We start from the raw sequence: 25,372 nt of genomic DNA on the forward strand, positions 1-25,372 counted from the left end.
GGGGCGAGATCGCGCGAGGCAACACCCGCCAACCGCTGGACGTGTCAGAGGTTTTCGCTGTTTGGAGTCGTTTCTGCCGCATGGCAGAGCCGCGCCTGCATCGCAATCATAGTCTGGAGCTCGCTCTCCATCTGGTACTTCTGTGCCAGCATCAGCAGCGCGCTCTTCTCATCGCTCGACATCTTCCCCTTGGCCGGCGAGGTGCCCCCAGGGGCGATGCCATCGATGGTAAAGCCAACCTTCTTGGCAAACGGCGCGATGCTGGGGAAGTCCTTTGCCGTCATGGCGGCCACATCCCCAGAGTACTTCGTGATGTCTACCAACATCAACGACGCAAGCTCCCCAAAGAAGTCCTCGCACGTGCTAGTGGAGAACTTCTCCGGGACCGCAAACCAAGTGACGGTCACGTCCTTCACTAGGTTGTCCGCGAGGGGCCCAACCTTGAAGGTCGTCCTCGTCGGGGTGGTCGGCACAAAGGTGTAGGACACCGGGTCAGGGCTGCCCAGAGGGTCGCTCCACGAGTTTGCCAGAACGACCGTGTCCGTCGGCGGAGCGTAACTTCGTGGGTATTAGTTTGGGGAGGGGGGGGAGAGTCAGAGAGTAAGCGAGGGGCGGTGGTCTGTCGGTCCCGCGGGTGAACCGCGGGCAGGTGGGTGGGAGGGGCGGTGGGTGGGTGGGTGGGGGGGGGGTGGGGGTTCGTGGCGGGCGGGCAGGACCACACAGTTTTGGCCCGAGGACGACTGCTTTCGTGCCATCTGCAGACATCGTGCTGATGAACTGGCCCGCCACCACGTTAAAGGCCGCCTTGACCTTGTAGATGGTGCCGGAGATGGGGCACATGCCAGCGTCCGTGACGAATCTGAACATCATCAGGAGGGGTCGGCTCGTGCACAGTGCTGTGTGTCTCCATACTACGCCTAGCCATCGCACTTGGTCACAGGCCCAATCTCCGATTTGATGGAGCCGCTGGGATCCTCCCCCTCCATGTAGTCGTAGGCGTCAGCGACAAGCTTTGTGAGTGGAAAGCCAGGCCCCTCGTAGGGCCCTTTGACGAGCGTCGGGACACCCTTGCTTACTGTGTACCCCATCTCCCCCGGGGCCAGAGAAATCGACATGGTGCTGGGATGCCTCGACAGGCGTACGCTGCTTTTTCCAGACCCGCGTCCGTCGGCCGATTTCAACTTTCGCAGTGACTCCAAATACCAGCCCAAATCGTAGTACAAAAGCAGCGCCGTTTTGGGGCACGTTCAAGTGGGCACGGGAAGATGCGACGGGCGCGCACCCCTGGAGGGTGCGGCACACGCCTTGAGACAAGCAAGCACTTGCTTGCTTAGACAGAGATATTTATTGTTTTGTGACAATTATTGGGGGTGAGTGAGAGTGTGTGTGTGTGTGAGAGAGAGAGAGAGACAGAGAGAGATTTTTAATACCAAACAATCACACGTCATTTGGTTTGTGAGTGAGTGAGGGCTGTGGTCCTTCCTCCTACTACTTAGAACAAAACTCTCTCTCCACTTAGCTCTGGGGGGAGGCGAGGGCCCTAGGGGGTACCCATGCGGGGGGGAGATGGGGTCCCCCAGCCCGCCGCAGAGGCGATTTTTTTCATTTTTTCCGGGCAATTTTTTATACTTGTTTTCATGGGAATTCGGCGTACTTGCGGCCATGCTATCACGCCTTGCGACATCCTTTCGGCGCTGCTGACCGTGCCATGCTGCTCAACTGACCGCCTGCATAGCTCGCGGCCTTAGTCTTCGGCATTCAGTGACGACCTGATCGTACGGCCAGTAGGAAGGTGTCCTTCCAGCGCGTGCACGCTTCTGACGCAATGCGCGTCACAAACTGCCTCGGCGACTGGCTGCTGGCACTCTCGAGGCTATGCCTACACAGCCTCGCGCGCATGGGCAGTCAAGAGGGACCATGCACCTTCTCAGGACAGCGCCGGTGCCTCTCTCTTGGACCGGCAAACGTGGTGGTCTCGTGTCACCGATGTGGGACCAGTGCGGCATCGCGCCATCGACAGCTCTGAACTGCGCCTCACCACTGACCGGGAAGGCCGCCAAGTGGGTCAGCACCGGTCGCACATTGTGGCAGCAGTCAGCAGCGCATGTCTGATAGCTAGAGCAGCAGCGTCAGGGTCGCAGGGTCGGATCGTGTCAAGCCTCTCGCCCGGCCGGCCGCGTGCAGACGTCGGCCTGTCTGCTGTCTGGAGTGATCTGTCGGCGGTCAGTACGACCGATCAGGTTCGAAGTTTCTTATGATTAGAGGGTCTATCTGTATGTACTCCTCGAGATCTCTCCAAATCTGCCCTCTGATCAACCGTGATCATTCGGGAAGTCGGTGCTAGTAGAGACTAGTAGAGCCGGAGCCCCGTTTCCGCACTGTTGCGCGGCGCACGGTGCCTCTGGGGGCCCCCGCCTCCCCCCAGAGCTACTTAGGGGGTTCCCAGAACATGTACAACCTCATTCGGAGTCTGGAGTCGCAGACCATGCTCCATGCACCATGGCCGTTGATATACCTCGGGTTTCGTAATCTTTTTTGGACGTCTTACGCTTCTCCCGCCCTTCTACCCCTCTCTTGTCTTTTTTTTGCTTAGTAAAGCAAGAATTTAACAAAAACAAAGAAAGAAATCAAGAAAACGAAGAGAGATAGGAAGAGGCAGACGCCCAGGGCCCAGCTGCCAGCACCACAACTCCTCTCCTTAAAAATCCCTGTGTGTTTTGTTTCTGTGTGGTGGCGGCGTGCCGTCCTCCCATCCCTCCCTTGGGGGTTGTGTCTACACCTTCATGCCACCTCGAATTGGCTAGGGCTGCAGAAGCAGCGTATCTCAATCGTTCTTCACACAGCCATCGCAGAGCAGATTTGTGAATGAGCTTGCAGACCTGCGGCGAGGGCGGTCGAGTGCACGGAGCTAAGTGCCTCGCCGTCCTCGCAGGAGTCGCTTAGGCGGCTCTCCCGTGGTGTACCTGTGTTAGTGCCAGTGCGCGCCAGTCAGTCCCGTGCCCACCCAGTGTCGTGCCTCGTGCGAGGTGTGTGAGTGAATTAGTGAGTGACACACACACACACACACACACACACACACACACACACACACACACACACACACACACACACACACACACACACACACACACACACACACACACACACACACACACACACACACACACACACACACACACACACACACACACACACACACACACACACACACTCGTGCGAGGGAGCTTTGTGTTGTAAATTTCTTTTTGCTCGATCGCCTCTGACTCGGGCCTGGCGAGTAGAGGCCCCGCCCAGCCAGGTACCCTCACCGAGGACCCATTTGGGTACCCGGGTCGGGGGGGGGGGGGTACTGCCGTGCTGCTCCAAGACACCTCGGAGCGTGCGTGTGCCTCTGCTCGCCAGGACTCGGGCGCGAGGGGGCGTTCGGTCGACGTCGCCGGCAGTCGAGGAGCCGACTCGTTCCTTGTGCTCGCCAGCCGCTGCGAGATCATGGAGGTGACCGGCCGCGACACCGGTAACATTCCCCGCCAGCCTGTCGTTATCGACGAGATCGCAGGCGTGGCCCTCCCATCAGCCCTTTCGTCCCTACGAAATTTCTACAGTTCTGGCGCAGCGAGCAACTTCCGAGTGTATCTGGATGAGACCTGCCACCCAAACTGGAGGACTGACTGGGCCGGGCCGCAGGGTCGGGTGCCTCGCAACGACCAGCTGTGGTGGCCGAGCAAGTATGCGGCGCAGGGATTCATTCCACACATGCTGGAGAACAGCCCCTTTGTCACATCAGACTGGCGCGAGGCTAATGCATCTGTGGTGGTCTTGCTCGTGCTGCACCTCAGCGGAGCGGTTGCCATCCGGCAGCAGCAGTGCCTCAAGCAGCTACAGCAGCGCAGCCCCTCCTTTCGGCACGACGGCGGAAGGCGGCACTTTTTCATCTTCACCAACGACCGGGGGCCATGCTGCATCGACGGCCGGTACAAGGACGTTGACTTCATGCGCCACCACATCATGACACACGGCGAGCAGACCGGCTGGCGGGGAGAGACGCTGCATCAGTATACGGCCCAGCTAGGCGTCGGGCCACAGCTCCCGTGTCACGACGAGGCCAAGGACATCACCATCCCCACGCCGAACGTGCACTTCCCGCGCGTGGCCTTTGCGCCGAGCCTGCTGCCGGCTGGGCGGCAAGGCCACCGCCCCGGCAGCAACCGGTCCAAGGGCGCTGGCGAGCGGTCGCTGCTCCTCTTCTTTGCGGGCTCGCACCCCGCCTCGGCCTGCAGGAAGGCTCTCCTCGCGGGGCTCTCCCACTCGCCCAGCCCCCGCGTGCTGGTGCGCGAATCCCTCCCTGCCGACCAATACCTCGAGGCGATGCAGACGGCGCGCTACTGCCCTGTCTGCGGCGGGTACGCGCCGTGGACCCCTCGCGTCTCGGAGCTGCTGCACTACGAGTGCGTCCCAATCTTCCTCTCCGAGTACACGCTGCCGCCGCTGCCACGCGTCCTCGACTGGCGGGTGATCAGCGCGCAGCTGCACTACTCGCGCGTCCGCGAGCTCGAGCGCTTCGCAGATGGGCTCGACTACCCCACGCTGCTGGCAGGGGTGAAGAAGGCACGGCGCGCGATGCAGTACCACTTGAGCGGCTACAGCGGCCGAGGGATGCTGCCGCTGCTCCTTCACCAGATGCACGAGCGGGTGAGCGGCCCGCCCCCACGACCGCTCGCCCTCGCCCTTCACGACGATGTCGACCTAGACCACAACTACTCGGGAAGCACCCCCTCTGGCCAGCCGAAGCGCATGGGCGTCGTTCACTCAACGTACGCGATCGGCGGTCTTAACGGTACACGCTGGACGTGCAGCACTCCAAAGGGCCCCCGCCTGTGTAGTTGCAAGCCCCAGGCCACCCAGGGCACGGATGATCGCTTTCCTCGCACTACCACCGGTGTGAGCAAGCCGGGACATTCGCGTTGGAGCCATGGATCATGACACGGTTTAAAGCGCTTATTTGTGCAGAGTAAAAAATAGTAAACAGTAACCGAATACACACGAGTAGATGAGTTAGATGTTGCATCGAGAATAGAGTAGCGAAATAATATCGAATATACCCGACCCCAGGTTGCCAGGACGCAGGCGGTCTCGCAGGTGAGACCCGCTACTAGCTAGACCCTACGCTCTCACGTCCCCGCTACCCCCGGGGGCTCGGCACCTCGGTCCTCGCCCTCCCCCATATCCTGCAGTGCATTGCAGCTGTAATAATGTGGAGAAAAATTAATGTCAGTCAGTGAGGGTCTGAGGTCTGAGCACCCCCCGCCCCCGCCCGCCGCCGTACGTGTCCGTGCGTGACCTATTTATTATCTAGACCTATTCCCGCATATGCGACCCTACGCTAAGTTTTCTCCGATACCTCTGTATGTTTCCGCCCGGCCCTCTAGCGCCGCGCGCTGGCCCTGGCTGCGTCCCCGCGCGGCCTGCCCGATGGCGTGGCGCCCGCCCTCCACCCACCTCCCCGCGCGGGGCCGCTCCGGAGCGACCCGGCCGCCCTCCGACCCCACCCACTGCCATAGCCCATACTACTATCCTTCAACAGTAGCGTGCACCGTTGCCGAAAAAGAACGACCGCGCGCCGCCGCCGCCCGCCTCGCCGCGCCGCGCCGCCCCGCGCCTCGCCTCGCCTTGCAGCAGCGCATGCGCACACGCACCCACGCGCCCGCGCTCGCTCCGCGAGAGCGAAGCAACCCTCCAAGCGAGTTCCGAACCGGGAGCCAAAAGGTCCCGGCTCGAACCGCGAACCGGTTCGACCACCGCCGCTGGCGGTTCTTGCAAAGGCATCAAAGGCCAGGTTGCGTTTATTTTTGCTTGGGGCGGACATCATGATGAAATTCTGGAAAAACCTGACCGGCCCCTGCCCTGCCCCTACCTACCTACCTACCTACCTACCTTACTTATGGGAAACTAAAAAAGAAATCACGGGCTGGGTGAAGGTGGGGTACTATACCAACTAAAGTGATGGCTGGTGGTACTATCCTGCAACCACAGTCCTTCCTGTGACATGGCAGGCCACTCTCAAGCCCTACAAGCACCAGATCAACGACTTGGGGAGGGTTGACATCGTGATTTGGACGGAAAAATTCTTTTTCTGCTGTGAAAATTCCGGCGTGAGAGAGGGAAAAACCCGACGGGAGGGCCCAGACCCTACCCTACCTACCCCGTCATGATGTCCGCCCCAAGCAAAAATAAACGCCACCTGCAAAGGCAGTGCTTGATATAACGTAAAATAGTGCGCGCGCGAGATGCTCACCCGACCCACCGTGCCCTCGCGAAAAAGATCTCGCGCCGCGCGCGCTCGCACACGCCGCCCGAGAGCACTCCCACCCCCGCCGCCTCGCAAGCTCACAGGTTGATTTGAGGAGAAGCAGCTGGGGGAGGTCAAAGCGGGAGAAGGCGGCACGGCGGCGGCGGCGCGGCCCCCCCCCATCCCCACGCCTCCGGGTCGTGCGTACCGCCTCCGGGCGCGAGTGTCCCCCCAGCGTCTGCTCTGGCAGTCGCTCCGGTAATCAGGCCGAGAGTACCAGGGAGGAGGGGAGAAGAGCCCAGGGTGGGGAGAGGAGAAGAGCCCAGGGAGGGGGGAGGAGAAGAGCCCAAGACGGCCTCCCTCTCCCTCCCCTCCCACCGGGCCTCCCTCTCCCTCTCCTCCCACCGGGCCTCCCTCTCCCCCTCCTCCCGCCAAGCACCGACAGTCTCGAGGGGCCAGCCGCTGGAAGGGGCAAGCCAGCGGCACGAGGGCTTCAGCCACACAGCTACCATGGGAACGCGACCCACACAAAGCACCAAAGTTAGGCATACCCCCCGGCGCAGTGTCCCCCGCTATGTGTCGCCGTTTGTCGGGGCACGCTATCCTGTGTAGTCAGGGCAAGTGGGGGCGGGGTGGACAGCCCATCGTCTTTACATTGGGACCTCTCTGCCCAGTCCGGGGGTGCGTCGAACCTTCCATCACCCTGTCGGAAGCGGCGTGCCGGTGGAGGCACGTCCGGGTTTTGGAAGTAAAGATATATTACTTTTCCCCGCCCGCGCCGCAACGCTTGCCCCCCTCGCTCGCCTGGCGCGCGAAGGCGTGAGATGGAGCGGCCGTGCAGGCGGTCATTTTGGGCACCGACCGCTTTTCGCGGTTCAAACACGAGATTTCTCCGATCCTTGTTCGACAAGTCCTGGGGAGGTACTCCCACGCCTCTCGGGGTTTTAGTCTGGCCGAGTCAACCCGAGAGGCTGGGGCGAGCCTTGGCGAGCAGCCTTTAGCGGCGTGCCTGCCGGCGATTCTTCTGTCGGTGAGCCGGTGTGTGTGCCAGTCCGCGCCAGTCCGCGCCCTTGTCGTGCCAGTGTGAAAAGAAAGAAAGAAAGAAAACAGACAAACCCAGACGAGGGATGGGGGAGGAGGACAGGGTCCCCACCTGCACGAGCAGGATTTTGGAAGGACGATCAGGGGGACAGGTGGGGCTCTCCTGCTCCTGACAAGGGACTCTCGTGCCAGTGTGGACTCTCGTGCCAGTGTGCTGTGAGAGAGGCTTCCTCAAGAATTCTTCTGTCGCACAGCCCAAGCCGCCGCACGCATGAGGGAGGTCGCCGCACTCCTGCCGATATTGCTGCATGGCGCCTGCGCCCTTCACGCCACGCCGAGCCTGCACCATCCACGTTCTACTTCCGCTATGGCTAGACGTTTGGATCGCCTCCCCCATTCGCTCTCTCTCTTGCACATGCGCTCGGAAGATGACCCGCTCCTCATATCGTCGGAGGTCTCCGTCATCTTTGCGTATGCATTTGCGCGTGCACTGTGCACTGTCCTCATCGACTCAGACTTTCCTGGGTGGGCCGCCCCCGTTTCAGCCGAGCCCGTGCGACTCGGTCACACGTTCACCTTTGCGGCGGGATGTTCGTCTCTGTGGGTGTCGGGAGGGCTGTTGACGGGAGGCTTTGCCTATTCCACCGTTTGCGACGAGCGCACTGCAGCTGTCTCTGGTGCACGCGTCGCTGCCGCCTCGCTCCTTCTCTACCTGCTTTTTGCGTTTTGCTCCTCCATTGCGCTTGGCGCGTGCGTCGATCCATTTTGCGCTGACGCGGCGCTGTGGGAGCAGCCAAGTGCGCGGCTGCTATCCATTACTCCCGAACTTTTGCTCGGCGCACTCGGGGTCGGCCTATCGCTCTGCGCCTGGCGGGTGTATTACGTCAGCATTCGTTCCCCGTGGTGAGGCGGCTGATGCGACTCTCGTGAGGAGCGCGGCTTGCTCTCCCCTGTCACGCGCGCAAGCTGCCTACTCACTCGACGTAGTAGTGTACTAGTAGTACATGAATAAATGAAAACGGACACATTTGTAGTAGAGATGGGGAAAGGGAGCTTCCCTGCGCATCGGTGCATGCACATGCAGTGCAATATCCAAAAAACAACATGCGCATGTGCGGTCTGCGGTGTTGCGCCTTGCGGAAACCCGGAATGCGGTATGTGTGTCAGCGCACCGGGAGCGGAGTGCGCGCACACCGACACCGAGCGAGAGACAGTGCGCGAAGCGCTCGAGGGCTCGCTCCCCCTCCTAGTCCCACCCACCCACCCACACGACACACTCTCAAAGCACGCATTGACGTCCCGGAGCCGAGCTGCTCAGACGACGCTCAGTGGCTTCGTACGACTCATAGGGCTCGTCGCCGAAGACGCTCCCTCTCGAAGGAGGAGAGAAACATGTCAGCCGCCTCGCAGTGTCCTCAAATGACTCGTAGCCGCCGTCTACAGACTCGCTGAAGCTCTGGCCGTAGCACGTGGGCGAGCTTGGCGCGCCGGACACGGATGCGTCGGGAACGGGTCCGGCTCCGCCTTCGAGCTGGAAGCTGGCTGCTATCATCTGGTGCAGGCTGACGACCTGAGCCCGGACCGTCTCGAGCGAGCCCTCGAGCGCGGCGCGCGCACTTGCGTCAGCTGAGGGCAGCTGGCACGTCAGGCGCTCCTCCTCCTCGGCCAGCAAGTCGAGGCGTGCCTAGAGCATCGGGCGGGGTCGTCAACGGGTGGTGTCGATACGTGGCGGGCGGTACGCCCGGCACGAGCCTGAAGTGCCACAATCTGCAGCTCTTCCAGTTGCGCCGCCAGCGCAGCGTTGCGGCTCTGCATCACTCTCAGCGGGCGCGAGGCCTCGGCCGTTGAGCGCCACATATGCAGCGCGTGGTGCACGGCGAGCCGGTCCCTGTCCAGGAGTGCGTTGCACTGGGCCCGCCAGCGCCGGCCTGCTGAGCTCAGCACGCCGAAAGCGCGGCGTAGACCGCTGCAGCTGCTAGGAGCTTGCCACTCGAGGCGCGCTTTGGCGGCGGCATGCCGCTGGCGTGACCCCCACTGCGCCGCTGCCCACATGCGCCAGGTGGCGAGCGATCGTCGGGACTGCTGCTGCGCGAGGCGCTGGCAGCGGCGCGCCATGTGAGCTCGCCGCTGCGCGAGCCGGAGAGCATCGAGACCGGCTCTGAGCCGTTGGACGCTCCTCCACTGCGCGGTAGCGATCCGCGCCTGCCGCTGCCGCGACCTGTGGTCCACCCAAGCGTGGAGTGCGCGCCGCAAGTCCCGGTGAGCGGTCCGCCGTGCTACTAGCATGCCGAGCGACCCGAGCCGCTGAGCGCGCTCCTCCTCGCTCCGGCGCCTCCAACCCGCCTCCGCCTCAGCCAACAGCTCGGCGCGGCACTCGCTCTCGCGGCGCGCTCGCCGCTCCCGCGTGACTGCCTGTTCCGCGGTAGCGAGCGCTCTGCGCACACCCGCCAGCTGCGCCTCGAGCGTCTCGGTACGCAAGCGCCACACCGCCGCTTCATTCGGTTCAGCGCCTGGCTGCGGAGGTGTAGCGCTGTCAAGGCATGCAAATGCTGCGGGACATTCAAAGCCGTTGGGCCGAGCCGCAGCCGGCTCAGCCAGCCGTTCGCTTGGCGCAGCACGCCGAAGCGTGCGGTTGGTGGTGGGCCGACGGGCGCCTCGTCGAAGCTGAGCCCGAGCGAGCTGAGGGTGCACAAGCTCGGCTCGCGGCGTGCCGCCGATCGCCCCGCAGCCGGCCGATTGACGCGTTAGGACAGCAAGCTCTTGGGCTCTCTCTTGCTGCCGCGCTAGCGCCCACACCTCGTCCTGCGCCGCCTCGATCGCAGCGGTCTGCGGGTCGCAGCACTCGTCGCATGAACAGAGCGATCGCAGCCTGTGAGTCGTTCCGCACCGCTGCCGGTTGCTCTCACGGCTCGCACCGCGTTCAAGGTCGCCCCCCACCTTGGCTCGAATGTCGGCCATGTGAGCGGCCGCCGCTTCGCCCTTTGTCGCAGCCTCCGCCTCCCTAGCCCTCCTCGCGGCCTGGGCCCTCCGCAACGCGGACTCTGGTCGGGCCTGTTGTGCAGCCATCGCTCCGGTCAGGGATGGTCTCACCGCCCCCGAAAGTGCCTCCATCGCCATCGAGTCTGCGTCAGCGTCTTGCGACACCTTTTCCGATTTGTCACCGCCTGCCCCTCTATCGTCCAGCGCCGCCACGCCTGTAGCCACAGGCTGCGCCCCCACGCTCGCTGCCACCGCGATGCTCGCGGGCCGGATCGCCTCGTCTGCTATCGCATCGACCGCCACGTCCCCCTCTTCCTCTGTCGCCGTGTCAACTCCCACACACGCGACGTTTCGTCCGCCCTCCTTGGGCGACCCCCCTGTCGTCTCCTGAGACAATGCCTGCGCCCAAGACATCGCTGGTACCGTCACCACCAGATCCTTCCGCTCCTCCGCTGACTCCACCGCCTTTGCCGCCTGCCTCATCTCTTGCGGCGCAAATGCCATCCCACCCTCCTGCAGGCTCACAGCACCCACATCAGCCTCCGCCCTGGCCGCCCCCTCCACTAACGTTGACGCCACGGCCTCCCCCTCCAAGGGCTCGGGGGCCGCATCGCCCAAAGCTGCAACCGCCGCTGCTGCTGGCGGCTCCTCTTGCCTTGCCGCCTCCAGCTCCACCGCCAGACCCGCCTGCACCTCCACCGCGACCGTCCGCTCCTCATCCCCGCCATACCTGCCCTTCTCGCGTGCCGCCGTCGCCAGCCCATTTGTTCTACCAGTGCCAACATCCAGTCTCGGCACGGCTGAGCCCACTCGCCGAGGGCAAGCGCTCTCGGCTGCCGCCGCGCGCCCGGCTCCTCTCGCCGCCGGGTCCCCGCGGGTGGGTGGCTCCGACGGCTGCCGCGCAACAGGGAGCCGCCCGCGATGGCGACGGTGCGCGTCCATGTACCGTGCGGCGGCACACGGGCCGCTGCGCAGCAATGCGCGGTCGAGCTTGGGCAAGGCTGGGCTGCCGCTGCGCTTGGCGTTGGGGGCGTTGCCGTCGCGCGTGGAGCCGGAGCGGGCCACCAAGCGGCCCTTCCAGCGCCTGAGCGCACGCAGCAATGACGCTGCCTCGGACTGGCCGCCCGCAGCAATGCAAGCCCGGATGGACGCGAGCCACTTGGAGCCGACACGGGCGTCGGGGGTGGTCAGGAGGACGATGGGGCCACCAACGATGGCGAGCGAGATGGTGTGCCGGCCGCCACCGCGCGGGCAGTCCGCGCCGGGCGCAGCGCGGCTCACGATCGCTCCCTCGAGTGGCAGTCGCTCCGTCGCCCTGCCACCCTCGAGCTGCGCGTGCCCTACCTGGAAGGCCGAGGCTCGGGGCACGTAAGCCTCGAGGAAGAAGGCGCCCGCCTCGGCGACAAGAACGACCCACCGGGTGCGCCAGACGCCGGTCGGGCCCGCCCTGCGTAGCCCACCCTGATGGAGCACACGCCGCGGGGACCGTGCGGCGGCCTCTTCGGCTGCGGCACATGGGGACGGGGCTGACGATGAGTCAGAGTCGGCCGGTGGTGTTTCAGGCTGCTGCTCGCGGCGGTGGAGCTTCGGCGGCCCGTTGCCAATGGACTGGAGAGGCTGCAATCGCGCCGCCGGAATGCACCGGGCCATCGCAGCGAACATGCACCGTCCCGCGGACGGCGATGAGATTGTCGCGCGGGGGGGCGCAGGGGCGGCGAAAGAGCCCGCCTCGGCCGGTGAAACCGGTGTGGCTCTCCGCGCCAAACGCGGGGTTTCTTGTTCTTGGAGTTCTAGACTTCTTGTGGAAGCCATCGCCACGTTCGTTGGTTAATAAAAATCTCTCTCTCGTTCGTACCGCGTGCACTAATCGCGATTGTTTTGCAATAAAGAACATTCAACACGATTGTCCATCCAGGAAGGATGGTTGATTGAGTAGTTTGCAGCGAGTGCGAGACAGAGTCAAACGACAGGAGACACCATTGCATGGGGACAAGGCCAAACCGCAAACCTCGAGAACACACAGCAAGAAGAAAAGACAGAGTCAGAGAGCTCACAGGCGCTCAAAAGGAGCGAGCCGTGTGCGGTGGGTGGGCGCAGACAGAGTCAGAGAGAAGTGAGCGAAGAGGGCGGGTGGGCGGCGGCCGGTGAGCGGTGTTCTGGCTCTACAATTTCGCGCGCGCACCACGGCGAGGACCGAGGTGGAGCACCGATCTCACCCATTGCCGGGAGAGGTGGTGTATGCAGGGACGCTGTCGGCGGTCTGGCTAGGCAAGGCCATCACAAACAAAGAAAGGAGCAAAGGCCAAGCTGATGATGCAGCACAACGCACAAGGCTGTGGCGATGGCTCCCGGCCTCCCGCCGCCACACTGGTCACTTCATCTACGACCCCAGCGCGCCTGCCCGCTGCCCCACCCCCAGGTCCAGCGGCCGCGGGAGGGGTGTGAACGAGAGGGCTACGAACAATCAATAGACTGTAGCGCGCTGCGCCATATAGCCGACTGGACACCAACGCAGTATGGGGCAAAAAGAATTCTTAATCGCAAGCCTCTCTCACAGCACACTGGCACGACAAGGGCGCGGACTGGCGCGGACTGGCACACACACCGGCTCACCACCGGAGCCGCCTAAGCGTGAACAAAAAACACAAAAAATGACATCGCCCGGCTTTGATTGCAATGTTCGTCTTTCAGGTCAAAGCTGGCCAGAGCGGCAGAAACCAAGTTCGGTCAACGCGTTCATAACACTCATAAATGCTGTCGCTCACGCTCCGGTGTGGGGCCGAGTATTTTCTCGACGGCCTGCTTGTCGAGACCATCCTCTCGAATCTCGGTGCCACGGATCTCGCCGCCGTGGCCGCGTCGTGCTCCTCTCTGCGGCGGCCTTGCGAGGCGGTGGCGGCAACAAGCCTGCGGCTGCTGCTCGTGCGGATGCAAACGGAGCCCGTGAGAGCCGAGCTCGTGCGCGGAGCGATTGCCCGCCTGATGCTCTGGGAGCTCATCGCGGCCGACTGCCACCTCTGGCTGCAAGCTGACGAGCGCTACCTCACCCTCGCCGAGCGCTTTGGCACCTCCTACGTGCAGGTGAAGGGGGCCCGCTCGGAGCGCGACCACGGGCGGATTAGAACGGATCCCCTCGCCCACCACCCAACGCCCCGACCGTCGGGCCCTCTTCCCTCTCCCCTGCCCCCCGTGCCGCCGCCCTTGGGAACCCTCTCCCTTTCCCGGCAAGGCTTGCGCCGACCGCTCCGGCTCGGGCCATGGCGCCTACTCGCACCTCAACGGCCCGGAGTTCCTGCCGGACGCGCTGCACGGCTGCGGCGTCTTCCTCTTCGATGGCGCGCCCGCAGCCCCGCACCGCCCGCTTCCACCGCCGACACGGGCCCAGTCCGCCTCCCAGTCCGCCTCCCAGTCCGCCTCCCAGTCCGCCTCGCCTCTGCGCACCGCAGGCGCGGCCGTCCTGAAGACGCGCCCCTTCACGGAGCCCATCCCTCAGCCGATCACGCTGATGGTGGTCGCCAAGGCCCGCGGCGACACGACCATCATCGACGCGCTCGGCACCTCCTCCTCCCGCTTCGAGCTCTGCCACGGCTACCCGACGGGCTGGCACCCGTCGCCAGAGATCTGCATCACCGCCTCGGGGCACGACGCGCCCCCGCAGCGGTCTCTGCGAGGATCGACCCGCGGCACCGGCGAGTGGCAATTTTACCCCCCCTTTTTTGACGCGGGGGGCAGGGAGCTTTACGTGGATGGCTCCTGGGAAACCCCGGCCAAAAGGTTCGGGGGGAACCGGCTTGAGGGTGGAAGCTCCCCTTTTGGGGCCTGCCGCTTCCTCCCCCCGCCGTTGCTTGATTGGGGCATGGGGCCCCTTTTTCCCCGGGGGGCCGAAGGGGGCCCCCCCGCCCTTCCGCCCTTTTTGAGTGCCCCCCTTTAAGAGCCCCCCGGCCCCCCCCCCCCCCCCCCCCCCGCGCATTTCGTTGGGGCTGGCATAGCGGTGCGATTGCCGCAACAACTCGTGTGTATGAATAGACAGGTGTGTGTGTGTGTGTGTGTGTGTGTGTGTGTGTGTGTGTGTGTGTGTGTGTGTGTGTGTGTGTGTGTGTGTGTGTGTGTGTGTGTGTGTGTGTGTGTGTGTGTGTGTGTGTGTGTGTGTGTGTGTGTGTGTGTGTCCGACTGCGGGGTCGGCGACGGAGAGAACGAGAGGTGAGAGGGAGAGTGCGTGTCTGCGTCCTCGGCGCAGGACGCGGTATCTCCGTCTCCGTGTGTCCTAGCAGCATGCTCCATATCGGTGAGGTATGTGTGTGTGAATTGGATATCGGTCTGTTATCACAGACACAGTCAAACACTTATGTTTCTTATCACCGAGCCTCGGGCGCACGCTCGGGGACGGGGGCGGGAGCTCTATCCTCTATGGGCGGAAGACCAAGAGAGCCCTGACCCCCTAGGGGGGTGCGCGGTCGCAGGGAAGGGGCCGTAAAGAAACGCCTAAACATCAAAATGAAAACAGACAACCCAAGGGAGAAACGCCTCTATAGGAAACGCGAATTCTTCTCCGAGACGCCCCCTCGGCGCCGGATCGTCGTCGAGACCGGATCGTCGAGGCGTGCTTGGCAGAGCACACATGACGTGCTCTGCCGTTGTGCTCTTCTTCGTCGCGTTCGCGACTGCCGCGCAGGGTGCTCCCCATTTCTTCGGTGTCGTGCCGCACCGAGGGCGGCTCCTCTCTGCTGCGCCTGCTGAGGGGGGCGGTGGCGATGAGGGAGATAAAGGCGGGGCAAAGGGTCGCGGCCGACGGAAGGGCGGACGGCATAACCGGCGACGCCGAAAACAGGACAGCGCGACAGCCGTCAACTCCACCGCCAGCACCGCCGACCAAGCTGCGCCGACCAAGCCAACAGGCGACGAGAAGGGAGTTGGAGAGGAAGGGAAAGTGGATCAGCCGAGCCGGCGGAATAAGCGGCGCGGCGGCAAGCGGCGCAAGAAGCGCTCGGGGGGCGCGAGCCAAGAGGCTGCAGCGCCAGCCGAGATCGCCGCCGCGGCGGAGGAGAAGAAAGAGGAGAAGGCTGCGGACCTTCCCGACACGGCAGATGCTGCAAAGGAGGCGAAGGAGACGGAGGGTGCTGCCGCGGCTGGTGAGGGTGGGCGTAAGCGGCGGCGGACGCGTCGCAAGGATGCAGGACAGAAGAGGAGCTGCGGAGTGGGGACGCACGCGCAGGCTCCCCACGCCTCCCCGTCATTGCACAGGCCAGCGCAAGCAAGGCCGGCGCAAGAAGGCAAAGTCTCGCGCGACCGCCGTGCCGCCGTCCCCGCCCCCGCCGCCTCCGCCCGCTGCTGCGGAGGCAGGAGGCGGCGAGGAGGTGGACGGCGAGCTCACGGGCAGCGGCGTCAAGGCGGCCGACGAGGCGCCGCCCCGGCCGCGGCGATGACGCCCCGCCCTGGATGCACACCTCTCCGCTACCTCTGACGGCGCGCGCTAGGCGTCCAACGAGGCCCCCGCGAGCGAGCGGGCGAAGAGGGTCGGGCGGTGCAGCCCGCGTCGTAGCAGTGGTAGACGTCCGAGTAGACGCTGGTGAAGAGGTCGCGAGCGCGCCGTCGTAGGCGCGGCAAGCGGCGTGGCCGGCGCAAGCGGGGCGGTAAAAGTGGCGGCGACGAGGGAAGCAAGGGCGACAGCAGTGGCGAGGGCAGCGGTGGCGGTGGCGGTGGAGCCGTCGATGGCGGCGCAGTGGTCACGGGTGGGGTAGCAGGCGAGGGCGACGATATGGCACAGGCGCAGGCGGCGGCAGCGGTTGCGCTAACGGAGGCGAAGCGAGCCATGGCACACGTGTTTAGTGGCACTGCCTCTGCCGCCGCTGCCGCGCCGCACCATAGCGCGTTCATCGGCGTCGCGCTGATCGCTGCCAAGCTGGTCTGCTGCTGGTGCTGCTGGTGCCGACGCGCAGCGAGGCCGAGCCCTTCGCCATCTTTGGCCGCGACGGGCAAGTCGCGCGGCATCGCGCTGCGCGGGGGCGCGGGCCCGTCGATTGAATTCTAGCGCAAAAAGCGTCCGAAGCCCGCTGCAGGTAACCCGGATAGCCCCCTGTGCCTCCACCTCCCGAGGGCGGGTGATAGCGATTAGCGTGCCCATGTCGCACTAGTGCGTGAGGTGCGTGTTTCCCCGGGCCCCCGCGCTCTTCTTGTTTCTACGTAAATGTCTCTCCTTCGGGGCCTGTGTGCATGTGCATGGATATGCGGTAGCACCCCCACCCACCCGGCGCAGCAGCACATTCCAGTTTCCGATTCCACCGCATGCACATGCACATGCACATGCATGTAGCATGTAGCATGTGCATGTCGAATAATCAATAAAGTAATATGCATGTGCGTGTTGTGTTGGGCGTGCCACGCCGTTTCAATCGTCCGGTGAGCCGCCTCCGAGGCGTGGCAAGGCCTCCTTCTCCTCCCTGGCAAGCTCTAGGAGGGAGAGACCGCTGCCAGGCGCGACTGGCCCTCTCGACCTCAACCCATCGCCTGCTCTTGCCCGGCGCCTGCCCTGCATCCGCCGCACGAGCGAGTCCCAGAAGCCGGCGACGAGGTCGGAGAGCTCGGCGCTGCCCGCGTCGTACTTGCGCCGCTTCGCCTCGTCCGTGAGTACCTCGTGCGCGAGGGTGACCTGCTTGAATATCAGCTCGGCCGACAGCCTCTCGAGCTCTGGCAGTGACGCGCAGCGATCTGGGTGCCACCGCATCGCCTGTCGCCGGAACGCGCGCCTTATGTCGGAGAGGGGCGCGTCACGCGCCACTCCGAGGATCGCGTACGGGTCGAGGTTTTGTGTGGCGAGGACGTCGTCGTCGATCACTTCTCGGAATCGTTCCTCCGCCTCGTCCGGCGACGACTCTCGCAGCGCCGCCGGCTCCGCCGCCGTCGCCAAGCCGGACACGCCGCACTCCTTGTCGAGGTCGGCCACGCTATAGTCGCCGAAGATCGCGTCCCAGCTCTCCTCAAACGGCGTGGCGGCCGTGGCCGCGGCCGATTGGGCTCCGGTCGCCTCCTCGTAGATGCCATCGATGAGCTCCTGCACACGCTGGTCTGCCTCGCGCCGGCGCACGGCACCGGACGCCTGGCGCCGCTCGAGGCGCCTGAGGTAGAGCGGGTTCAGGCCGACGCCAAACATGGGGCAGTCCGCGCACCCTCGGCTGGGGCAATTCGTGCATCGATTTCCCATCGCAAGCGAGCCATAGTAAGTGGCCTGCGTCTCGGGGACGGCCGCGTCCTGTCCCGTCCACGCTCGCTTGAACGCTGCGTAGTTGTTGAAGTCGAGGCTGCCTTCGCGCATCGCTCGCTCGCTCTCCAGAGTGACGAGGTCCTCGAACGACACGTAATGGATGCAGTTCACCGGGCACGTGTCGATGGCCTCGTCAATCAGATCTTCACTGTCGCCGCCCTGCGAGAATACGCGAGCCTTGCCAGCGAAGTCGTCATTCATGACGAACGTGTTGCGCGCCACCAGAGCGCAATTCTTGCACCCGATGCACGTCTCCTCGTCCACGTAGGTCATGCGGGCGAGCACAGGCTCGCCAGCCTCGTCCACCTCGAGCGTCTGCGAGGACGGAAGCTCCGGCGACGGCTCCTGAGAAGTTGAATGATCGGAGTAGATGGAGTCGATCAGGTCGTCACGCCGGCCAGGCAGCCGCCAGGCGAGCGCGGCGGCGAGCATTGCCCAATTCCAGTCAACACAGCAGCTCCGTGTGGGCAGAGTCGAAGAGCTAGAGCGCGCGATCGACGACGAAGGTCGCCGTTCACTTCCATCCTCATTGGAAAAAGAAATAACGCACCGGCCGTCAGCGGAGCTGGGAAGAGGACCGCCGCAAGCGGCGTGGCGTGGAGCGGTTGAGCATCCCTCCGGGGGCCCCTCTGCGCCGGGGAGGCGTTGTTGGAGGCTAGGACGCAAGCGTCCGTGTCGCCCTTTTCAAACTCGGGGCCCACTCCGCTACGCGCTACGCTCCGACCCGAATTTGGAGGGCCTGAAAGTTTAAGGTGTTGCTGCGCAAAAGGGGTCGGACACCGGGCGCAGCTCATGCTAAGAGCTAGAAGAGGAGATAAAGAGAACAACCACCCTGTCCCGTTATTGCGTACACCAACACCACAAAACGCTCTCTCTCTCCTGTCCTCACTCAGGGGGGTCACAACTACCAAGTCCCTCGACTAGCTGCCACAGGGCGCAGCTGCCACAGGGCGCAGCTGGAGACGCTCCCCCTCAATCGGCATCCACCCCCACCCGCTCCAGCCCCACTTCTGCTGCCGAGAGAGCTGAATCGAAGCAAGCGAGCCATTGCATCTTGGCGTGCTCCTGGAGCGCGGCTTTCTGCGGCCACGAGCACGGCGGATTCGGCGTCGTAGTGCGCATCGTTCCCGCTCATCGCCCATTCCTCCCGTGACGTGTGTCGGCCGCGATTCGATGTCGCCACCTTCATCGCCAACGAGGACTCCCTCGACTGCAGGGGGGCTCCGGCGCGGGGAGGGACTCCGCCTGCTGCGCTGGCCGACTGCGCCCTCCTCCTCCATGGGATCGATCCGATTCCGCAGCGGCGGTGCTGCGCGGGAGGCGGCCGCGGGCACGCTGGGCTCGATCAGCGGCTTTCCCCTCAGGTAGCGCGAAAGCACGGATTTGGCGGACGTTCTGCTTTCAACTTTACGGATGTCTTGGCACCAGCTGAAGGCTTGCTATTTGTGCACGGTATTCGGATTTTGCTATTTGTTCGTGTGGGGGTATATTGCAGATTTGTCAATGGTACCGCGTCTGCGACGCGGGCGCCTTGCGGGCAGAGCCCTTAGCCACCCTTTTATTTATCTTGCGCGGTCAAAAATTTCGCATGTGTGTCGCTCGTGCGTGTCGTCATCATCTGTCCCGCGTCCACCCATACCGCGTTGGTGTCCAGTCCGAGCCTGGCTGTTCTTCACCTTTCTACCTAACCTAACCTAGTGACATGTGTAACCAATGAAACCATCCTCGCCTCTCCCCTAGCTCTCCCCACAGCACACTGCTCCACAGTAGAGAGGGGACAGGTTGGAACGCGCAGGCTGCGCGCAGGCTTTGTGGGGGCCTGGTGGGGGCCTCGACGACGACGACATTGCTGTGCTTTTCACTCTCGGAGATGGATCAAACTGGTTGATTGGGCACAGGGCTGTCGGGGACCGTGAGCTTGACGGTGGTCGCGCTGTCACTCGTGTCTGCGAACAGTGGCATCGCACACTTCTTCGGCGCGCGTGCTGTGTCAGCCATGTTCAGTGGCGCTCCGGCTGCCCGCCACGGCCAAGACAGAGAGCGGAGGTTCCGGTGCGCGCGCGCGCCTGTAATTCTTTTTTAGTTTAACACCAGCAGACCACAGCTCTCTCTCACAGGCGCACTCACACCACCACCTCCCCTCCCCTATCCTCTTCCTCCTCCTCCTCCCTCGACTCCCTCTCCCTCCGCCTCGCTCCCCTCGCCAGAAACTCCAGCTCACGAGCCATCCGCTCGTCGCGCCGCAGATCGCCGTCTCCCGCTTCGTACAGCCTCGCCAGCGCCGACAGCACGTCATACTCGCTCATGTCGCCGCCTGCCAGCCGCCGCGCCTCCTCCTCGGCCTCGTCTCGCCACGCCTCTCGCTCCGCCCCCTCGGCCCGCCCGCCATCTCCCGCCTCGTCGCGCCCGCCACCGCTCGCACCCAGCACCGCGCGGTACCACTTTGCCGCCTTGGCCGCGCTCTCCTCCACGCCCACGCCGTGCTCGTACGCGAGCGCGACCGCGCTCATCGCGCTCGCGACGCCCGCCTCCGCCGCCTGCAGCGTGTACCGAGTCGCCAACGTCTCGTCCTTTCCGAGCGGCCTCTGCAGCGAGTCCGCCAGCGCCGCCAGCACGCCCTTGCGCGGACGAGCCTGCGAATGCAAGCAGGCTAGCGCCGTGATCGCGGGCAAGTGGCCGAGCGCCGCGCTCGCCGCGAGGTGGTAGAGACCTCGCGCGGGCGTCGCGAACACGCCCGGCCCCAGGCTCTCATCGCCCGATCGGACCGAGCGCGCGTGCAGCAGCGCGAGCGCAAAATGGATCGGCGCGTGCAGCCGCTCGCTGCTCTCGACGGCCGTCGCGATCGGCCTCGCGGGCGGCGCGACGATCAGAGCGAGCGGGCCCACCTCCTCGCCCGCCGCCGTGGCCGCGGGCACCGTCGCTGCCGAGGACGCGGCGTGCCGTGCGAACGGGTGCAGCCCGAGCCTCTTGCAGATCGGATTGCACTCGTGGCTCGCAAAGAAGAGCGCCATCCCTCTCAGGCCCATGTTGCCGCGCCCGAACCCCTCGCCGCTCCGCGTGTGGACCTGCGGGTCCGTGAGCATATCGCCGACGCCCTGCACGTCGACGACGATCTCCCTGCCGCGCGAATACTCAAACGTGAAGTGGCTGAACGCGTGCGGCGTGTAGCGGATGATCTCATCCGTCACATAGCCCGAGTTGGACGAGTATTTTGTGAAATCGCCCGAGAGGAATGGCTCGACGGCAAAGTGGCCGCGGCCGGGAAGCGCCAGCATCCAGCACTGAACAAAGTCGACGGGCTTGGGCACGCGCTGCGCATTGAAGGCCATCGCAAATGCCTTGGCCTGCCCCTGCATCCGGCAGTCTGCCTCCAGCAGAGCGACGCTGTCGGGCTCATTGGCTGCATACTCCTTGGCGACGAAATTCGTGCCCGCACCGTGCCATCCTTGCTGTGCGCTTTGCAGCACCTTGCAACGGTGGCATAGGCGCATTCCGCCACGAGCAAAGGGATCACGCTCAAGCCTTACCAGGACGGCATCAGCAGTCCACGTGCGGCTCGCAGCATCATAGCGCCTCCGGACGCCGAGTGCCGTGCTGACTTGGACCTCGTTGCGCCACGGATCTGGCAGCTCTCTCGCAGCGCGTGCGGCGTCGCGCCATCGATCCGACGTCGAGGCTATGGACAATGCAACGCCACTCGGTTTTTGCAAAGCGGCCGCACTCGCGAGAGACTGCAAGCTGGCGCCGACGAGGCTGATGGCCGCCGGCACGCCATGCGCACGCACGACGGCGAGCAGCACGGCTGAGTGCAGGTCGTGGAGCTCTTCGAGGCCAAGCTGCTCGAGCGCCGGCGATTGAGGCGGAGCGCGTGGCATCGCCGTCGTACTTGGCGCTACCACCCTCCAGCGCCGCTCCCGCCGGGCGGGACGAGGATGAGCACTGCGAGGTATTGGGGATCACAATGTGACGACCAAAACGATCTTGGGGGCCAGAGGTGAGACAACAGGCCGGGGTGCACACGGTGCACACACCACAGAGGGAGAAAAGAAAGCCGCATCGCCACGAGAAGTGCGGTCTTCTGATAAACGCAGTATGGAAGATACAAAGAGACGGAGGAGCAACGAGCGCCCTGGCGTGAGCCAAAGACATCACAACAACGAGGCACGAGAGCGTGCACGACAGAGCGACAACGCAGCGCACTGCCGTCCAGTCGGCGCTGAGTCGGGAGAGAGAGAGAGATTTTTAGCAATACCAAACAACTCTAACACTCACACGTAATTTGGGGCCTGGAGCCCTGTTCACGCGCGCGCGAGACGTGCAGACAGGGTTGCCAGGTGAGTCGGCGAAGGGACGGCTGCTGCGCAAAGTGATCAGTTCTAATGAATGTACCGGGGCCCAACGGATAGATGAATCCGGGGCACCCTCCGCTCGAATCCCTGGCCGGGGGTTCGAGGTGGCCCCCACCCTGGGGCCTCCCATCAAAGGGACTGCTGCAGAAGACGCCCAATCTTGCACACGTGCAAGAACCATACGTTGGTCGCGACAGTTTTTCTTTATTTCCCTCTAAGAAATAACATCCATGGCGCTGAACGGGACCGCGCCGCGCGACGAAATATCTGCGAGCGTGCGAGCGGTGGCTGCGGCGGCAATCCAGGCGGTCGCATCGGCCTCGAGTCGCGACAGCGCGTGCGATGGTATTGCGAACCTGAACGGCAACGGCTTGACGCGAGCGCCTGCAGTTGCCGTCAGCCTTGAGGTGGGTGCCGGGCAGCGTGTCATCGTTCGAGTACAGTATCTACCAGCAACTACTGGGGGCGAGCCCCAGTGGCTGACCCAGGCGGAGGAGAATCTGCAGGCGTCTGACCCGGCAGCGGAGAAGTGGGAAGCTACAGAGGTGGAGGCAGAGGCAGAGGCGGAGGCGGAGGCAGAGGTCGCAGGGGAGGACGCGGTGACGGCAGAGGTGACCGCGACGGGAGCGGTGACGACGGCAGAGGCAGGATCGGAGGCACTAGCAGACGGACCTGCGGCGGAGGAGGGGGGGGCAGCGCCAGAGGAGGCAGTGGCTGCCGAGGTGAGGAAGGGGCAAGTGGGGGCGGCGGCGGAGGACGCGTCGCATCGCGTTGTGCCGCGCGAGGCGGCGAGAGGTCTGCCGGCGCGTCCCGGCCTTGAGATGCTCCTTCGGCGACAGCACGACGCGCGCGTCGATGCGGCAAAATCGACTCGGCTGTACTTGATGATGGGGCGGCGCGTGCGCGCGGCAGCAGCCTTGCGCATCCAAGCCATGTGCCGCGGCCGACTGGCGCGCATTCTCACGGAGAGGCTCCGCGCCGCCAGGGTTGCGGCCGCGTGGGTCGTAAAGACCACCGCGGACGGCCGCCGCTTCTACTACAATCGGCTGACCAAGCAGCGGCAGTGGAAGATGCCAGAGCTCAAGGCTCGCCTTGCAGGGCAAAAGGAGGCTCCTAGTGGCAAGGAGGCGAGGCCCGCGCCCGCGGCAGCGAGCGCCGCGCTTGCGGGGACGTCACCAGTTGAGGTGGATGTGCGGCGCGCCCACGCTCACACATCTGCATCCCAAAGCGCCGCACCGGTCTCCAAGCGCCACATGTTTCGGCCCGCCGCCCCGCCCGCTGCCGGAGCCGGCGGCCGCACGGCCGCGGTGGCACCTAGTAGCAGCGAGGCGGCCGCGTGGGTCGTAAAGACCACCGCGGACGGCCGCCGCTTCTACTACAATCGGCTGACCAAGCAGCGGCAGTGGAAGATGCCGGCGGAGCTACGGGCGGCGGCTGCCGCTGCCAGGGCCACTCCCGACACTCTCGGGATGAGCTCATGTGGGGCAACGGGCGAGAGGGCGGTGGCGACACCGCCCGGGACGAGTCGCGGAGGGTCTCCGCTGGCGGCGTCCCCTTCTCCGCGAGATGACGGCACACCCACCACGCACGGCAGGGGCAACTCCAGCGAGGAACCGTCTCCACCCTCGAGTGACGCGCTCCCGCCGCCAAAGCTCGAGCCCTCGCCGCCTTCGCCTCCTTCGACTGCGCCGCCGCCACCACCGCCGCCGCCGCCGCCGCCGCCGAGACCGCCTGTGGTAGCGACGGAGTCGTACGAGTCGGACGGGGCCTCTCCCGCCCCGGGGCGCAGCGGCGAGGACGAATTCTACCTCGACGAGGATGGCGTGCGCGTGCGCAAGCCGGGCCTCGAGCGCGCGTATCTCGGCCTCGACATCGACTCCGAGGTGGGTGCAAAGTACTCCTTCACCATCAGCACCGCGCCCGTGGCAGCGCCGGCCGCAGACGCGGCAACGTTGCGCTCCGTCTTCGCTAGCATGCCCGCGCCGCCGCCAGGGCGTGGCCGGCGTCCTCGGCCGGTCTGACTGGCCCCTTCTCCCACTCCAACCACCGATCTGATCACAGTTACAGTGTGTCTCTATCCCTGCTCTTCCCGGCGGTCTGCGCCGCCCATGGCGCCGCCAGTGTGGGCGCCCCCCGCCCCCGCCTCCGCGCCCGAGCCTCACGCGCCCCAGGTGAGATATACGGGGTATATATATCAGTGGTGTGAACTGTGATCTGGAATAATTATTATGTGGGGCTAGGCGCCGTACACGTACAGCCCCCGCGGTGCCGTGCGCGCATGGATAGATGGATTTCGGGGTTCGTGCGTCTCCCTCCCCCCGCCGACGCACCCCTCCGCGCTGGGCCGCCGCCGCCGGCAGCGGCACACGCCCCCAGACTGCTGCGTCGAGCGTGCAGCCACAGACACACAGACTGCCTTCACCTCTGTCGTCCTCAAGTACACTGCATCGGAATGTTCGACGGAATGTGTACATTGGGGGGGGGGGTTCTGGTCCGCTACGTCCAAACGCGCATACTCAGGACGGCCACGATGTTCCCATCGCTCGCTCGCCCACCGTACAGCACTGGCGCCACCACAATTGCCTCGCTAAAGTTAAGCTCGAAGTGGTCGCTCAAATCAGTGCTCATGATCGCGGTGGTCGCCTTAACGCGGCGCCGGTCCTCATCCTCCTCCACATCCTCCTCCTCCATGAAGCAAAAGCCCGAGCTCGCGGTCGAGTAGTCCTTCGCAGTTAGCCTCGCCTCGTCGAGCAACACCTTGTCGTCGACCGCCTGCTTGAGGCCAAGTGCCGCGAGCAGGCCGGCCTTGTCAGGCGCGCCCGACAGCCCAGCACCAGTGACCACCACAACACGTCCAGTGGTGTCGCTCTCGCTCGCAGGCAGAATCGCACCGTCCAACGCTTGGTCCATCCGCTCAGCTACGCTCCGCGCTGCAGCAGGTGCTGCATCCAAGTCGCCGTGGATGACGCCGGCATCGGCCAGGTTCTCGTCCGAGCTACCGCCGATCATCCACGAGCTTCCCGATCCCGAGACCTCGGAGAGGCCTGCCGCAGACATCGGACCTCTCATGAACAGCTGAGGCGTGGAGGCCGGCGGTCTGGAGTCCCTCTCTGCCGATTCCGTGTGAGAGGCGGAGGCCGGCGGCGCTCTGGGCTCCGTCTCCGCCGATTCCGTCTCGGGTGCCGCTCTGGGCCCCTTCTCCTCCGTGGCCTCCTTGCTCCGCAACTGCTGGCCGCGCCAACAGGAGCACGGTTTGCCCATAAAGTCTATCCCAGTATTGGTGCAGCTCCGGCAAATGCCCTCTCCCGGTTCGGAACGCACCGCCTTGAGCGTTCGATCGTCATCACCATCGTCTGTCAGAGCACGCTTCGCCCCTTCTGGCGCCGCCACTGCCGCCGCCGAGGGCTCCGCCTCGTTTGAGATTGGTGCCTCCTCTGATACTGCAACCGCGGCGGGCGT

General features: G+C 64.7%; 8 protein-coding genes across 8 annotated transcripts; 5 read left to right on the forward strand and 3 right to left on the reverse strand.

The window, feature by feature from the left end:
• Positions 1-3,753: 3,753 nt before the first annotated feature.
• Positions 3,754-5,012, forward strand: EMIHUDRAFT_231703 (hypothetical protein; the record flags this gene model as incomplete). Its single annotated transcript, XM_005783910.1, has 2 exons — positions 3,754-4,834; positions 4,948-5,012. The coding sequence occupies 2 exons, from the start codon at positions 3,754-3,756 to the stop codon at positions 5,010-5,012; spliced, it is 1,146 nt and encodes a 381-aa protein (XP_005783967.1).
• A 2,730-nt stretch (positions 5,013-7,742) lies between these two features.
• On the forward strand, positions 7,743-8,234 carry EMIHUDRAFT_231705 (hypothetical protein; the record flags this gene model as incomplete). The annotated part of the gene is made up of 1 exon (XM_005783911.1): positions 7,743-8,234. One exon carries the CDS (start codon positions 7,743-7,745, stop codon positions 8,232-8,234), a length of 492 nt encoding a protein of 163 aa, XP_005783968.1.
• Positions 8,235-13,021: 4,787 nt separating this feature from the next.
• On the forward strand, positions 13,022-14,237 carry EMIHUDRAFT_456278 (hypothetical protein; the record flags this gene model as incomplete). The annotated part of the gene is made up of 3 exons (XM_005783912.1): positions 13,022-13,387; positions 13,536-14,080; positions 14,225-14,237. Exons 1-3 carry the CDS (start codon positions 13,058-13,060, stop codon positions 14,235-14,237), a joined length of 888 nt encoding a protein of 295 aa, XP_005783969.1. The 5' UTR covers positions 13,022-13,057.
• Positions 14,238-16,172: 1,935 nt separating this feature from the next.
• Positions 16,173-16,334, forward strand: EMIHUDRAFT_364921 (hypothetical protein; the record flags this gene model as incomplete). Its single annotated transcript, XM_005783913.1, has 1 exon — positions 16,173-16,334. A coding segment is annotated over one exon (162 nt), but the record flags the coding sequence as incomplete, so codon positions are not given.
• A 558-nt stretch (positions 16,335-16,892) lies between these two features.
• Positions 16,893-17,096, reverse strand: EMIHUDRAFT_59880 (DnaJ domain-containing protein; the record flags this gene model as incomplete). The annotated part of the gene is made up of 1 exon (XM_005783914.1): positions 16,893-17,096. A coding segment is annotated over one exon (204 nt), but the record flags the coding sequence as incomplete, so codon positions are not given.
• A 522-nt stretch (positions 17,097-17,618) lies between these two features.
• EMIHUDRAFT_58679 (hypothetical protein) lies at positions 17,619-17,864 on the reverse strand (the record flags this gene model as incomplete). The annotated part of the gene is made up of 1 exon (XM_005783915.1): positions 17,619-17,864. A coding segment is annotated over one exon (246 nt), but the record flags the coding sequence as incomplete, so codon positions are not given.
• A 672-nt stretch (positions 17,865-18,536) lies between these two features.
• On the reverse strand, positions 18,537-21,439 carry EMIHUDRAFT_231710 (hypothetical protein; the record flags this gene model as incomplete). The annotated part of the gene is made up of 5 exons (XM_005783916.1): positions 18,537-18,644; positions 18,827-19,003; positions 19,461-19,579; positions 19,786-19,865; positions 20,004-21,439. The coding sequence occupies 5 exons, from the start codon at positions 21,437-21,439 to the stop codon at positions 18,537-18,539; spliced, it is 1,920 nt and encodes a 639-aa protein (XP_005783973.1).
• Positions 21,440-22,734: 1,295 nt separating this feature from the next.
• On the forward strand, positions 22,735-23,934 carry EMIHUDRAFT_231712 (hypothetical protein; the record flags this gene model as incomplete). Its single annotated transcript, XM_005783917.1, has 4 exons — positions 22,735-23,103; positions 23,242-23,415; positions 23,508-23,542; positions 23,703-23,934. 4 exons carry the CDS (start codon positions 22,735-22,737, stop codon positions 23,932-23,934), a joined length of 810 nt encoding a protein of 269 aa, XP_005783974.1.
• Positions 23,935-25,372: the final 1,438 nt, after the last annotated feature.

The sequence above is a fragment of the Emiliania huxleyi genome, assembly GCF_000372725.1.
Source record: "Emiliania huxleyi CCMP1516 chromosome Unknown EMIHUscaffold_175, whole genome shotgun sequence".
NCBI classification, from domain to species: Eukaryota; Haptophyta; order Isochrysidales; family Noelaerhabdaceae; genus Emiliania; species Emiliania huxleyi.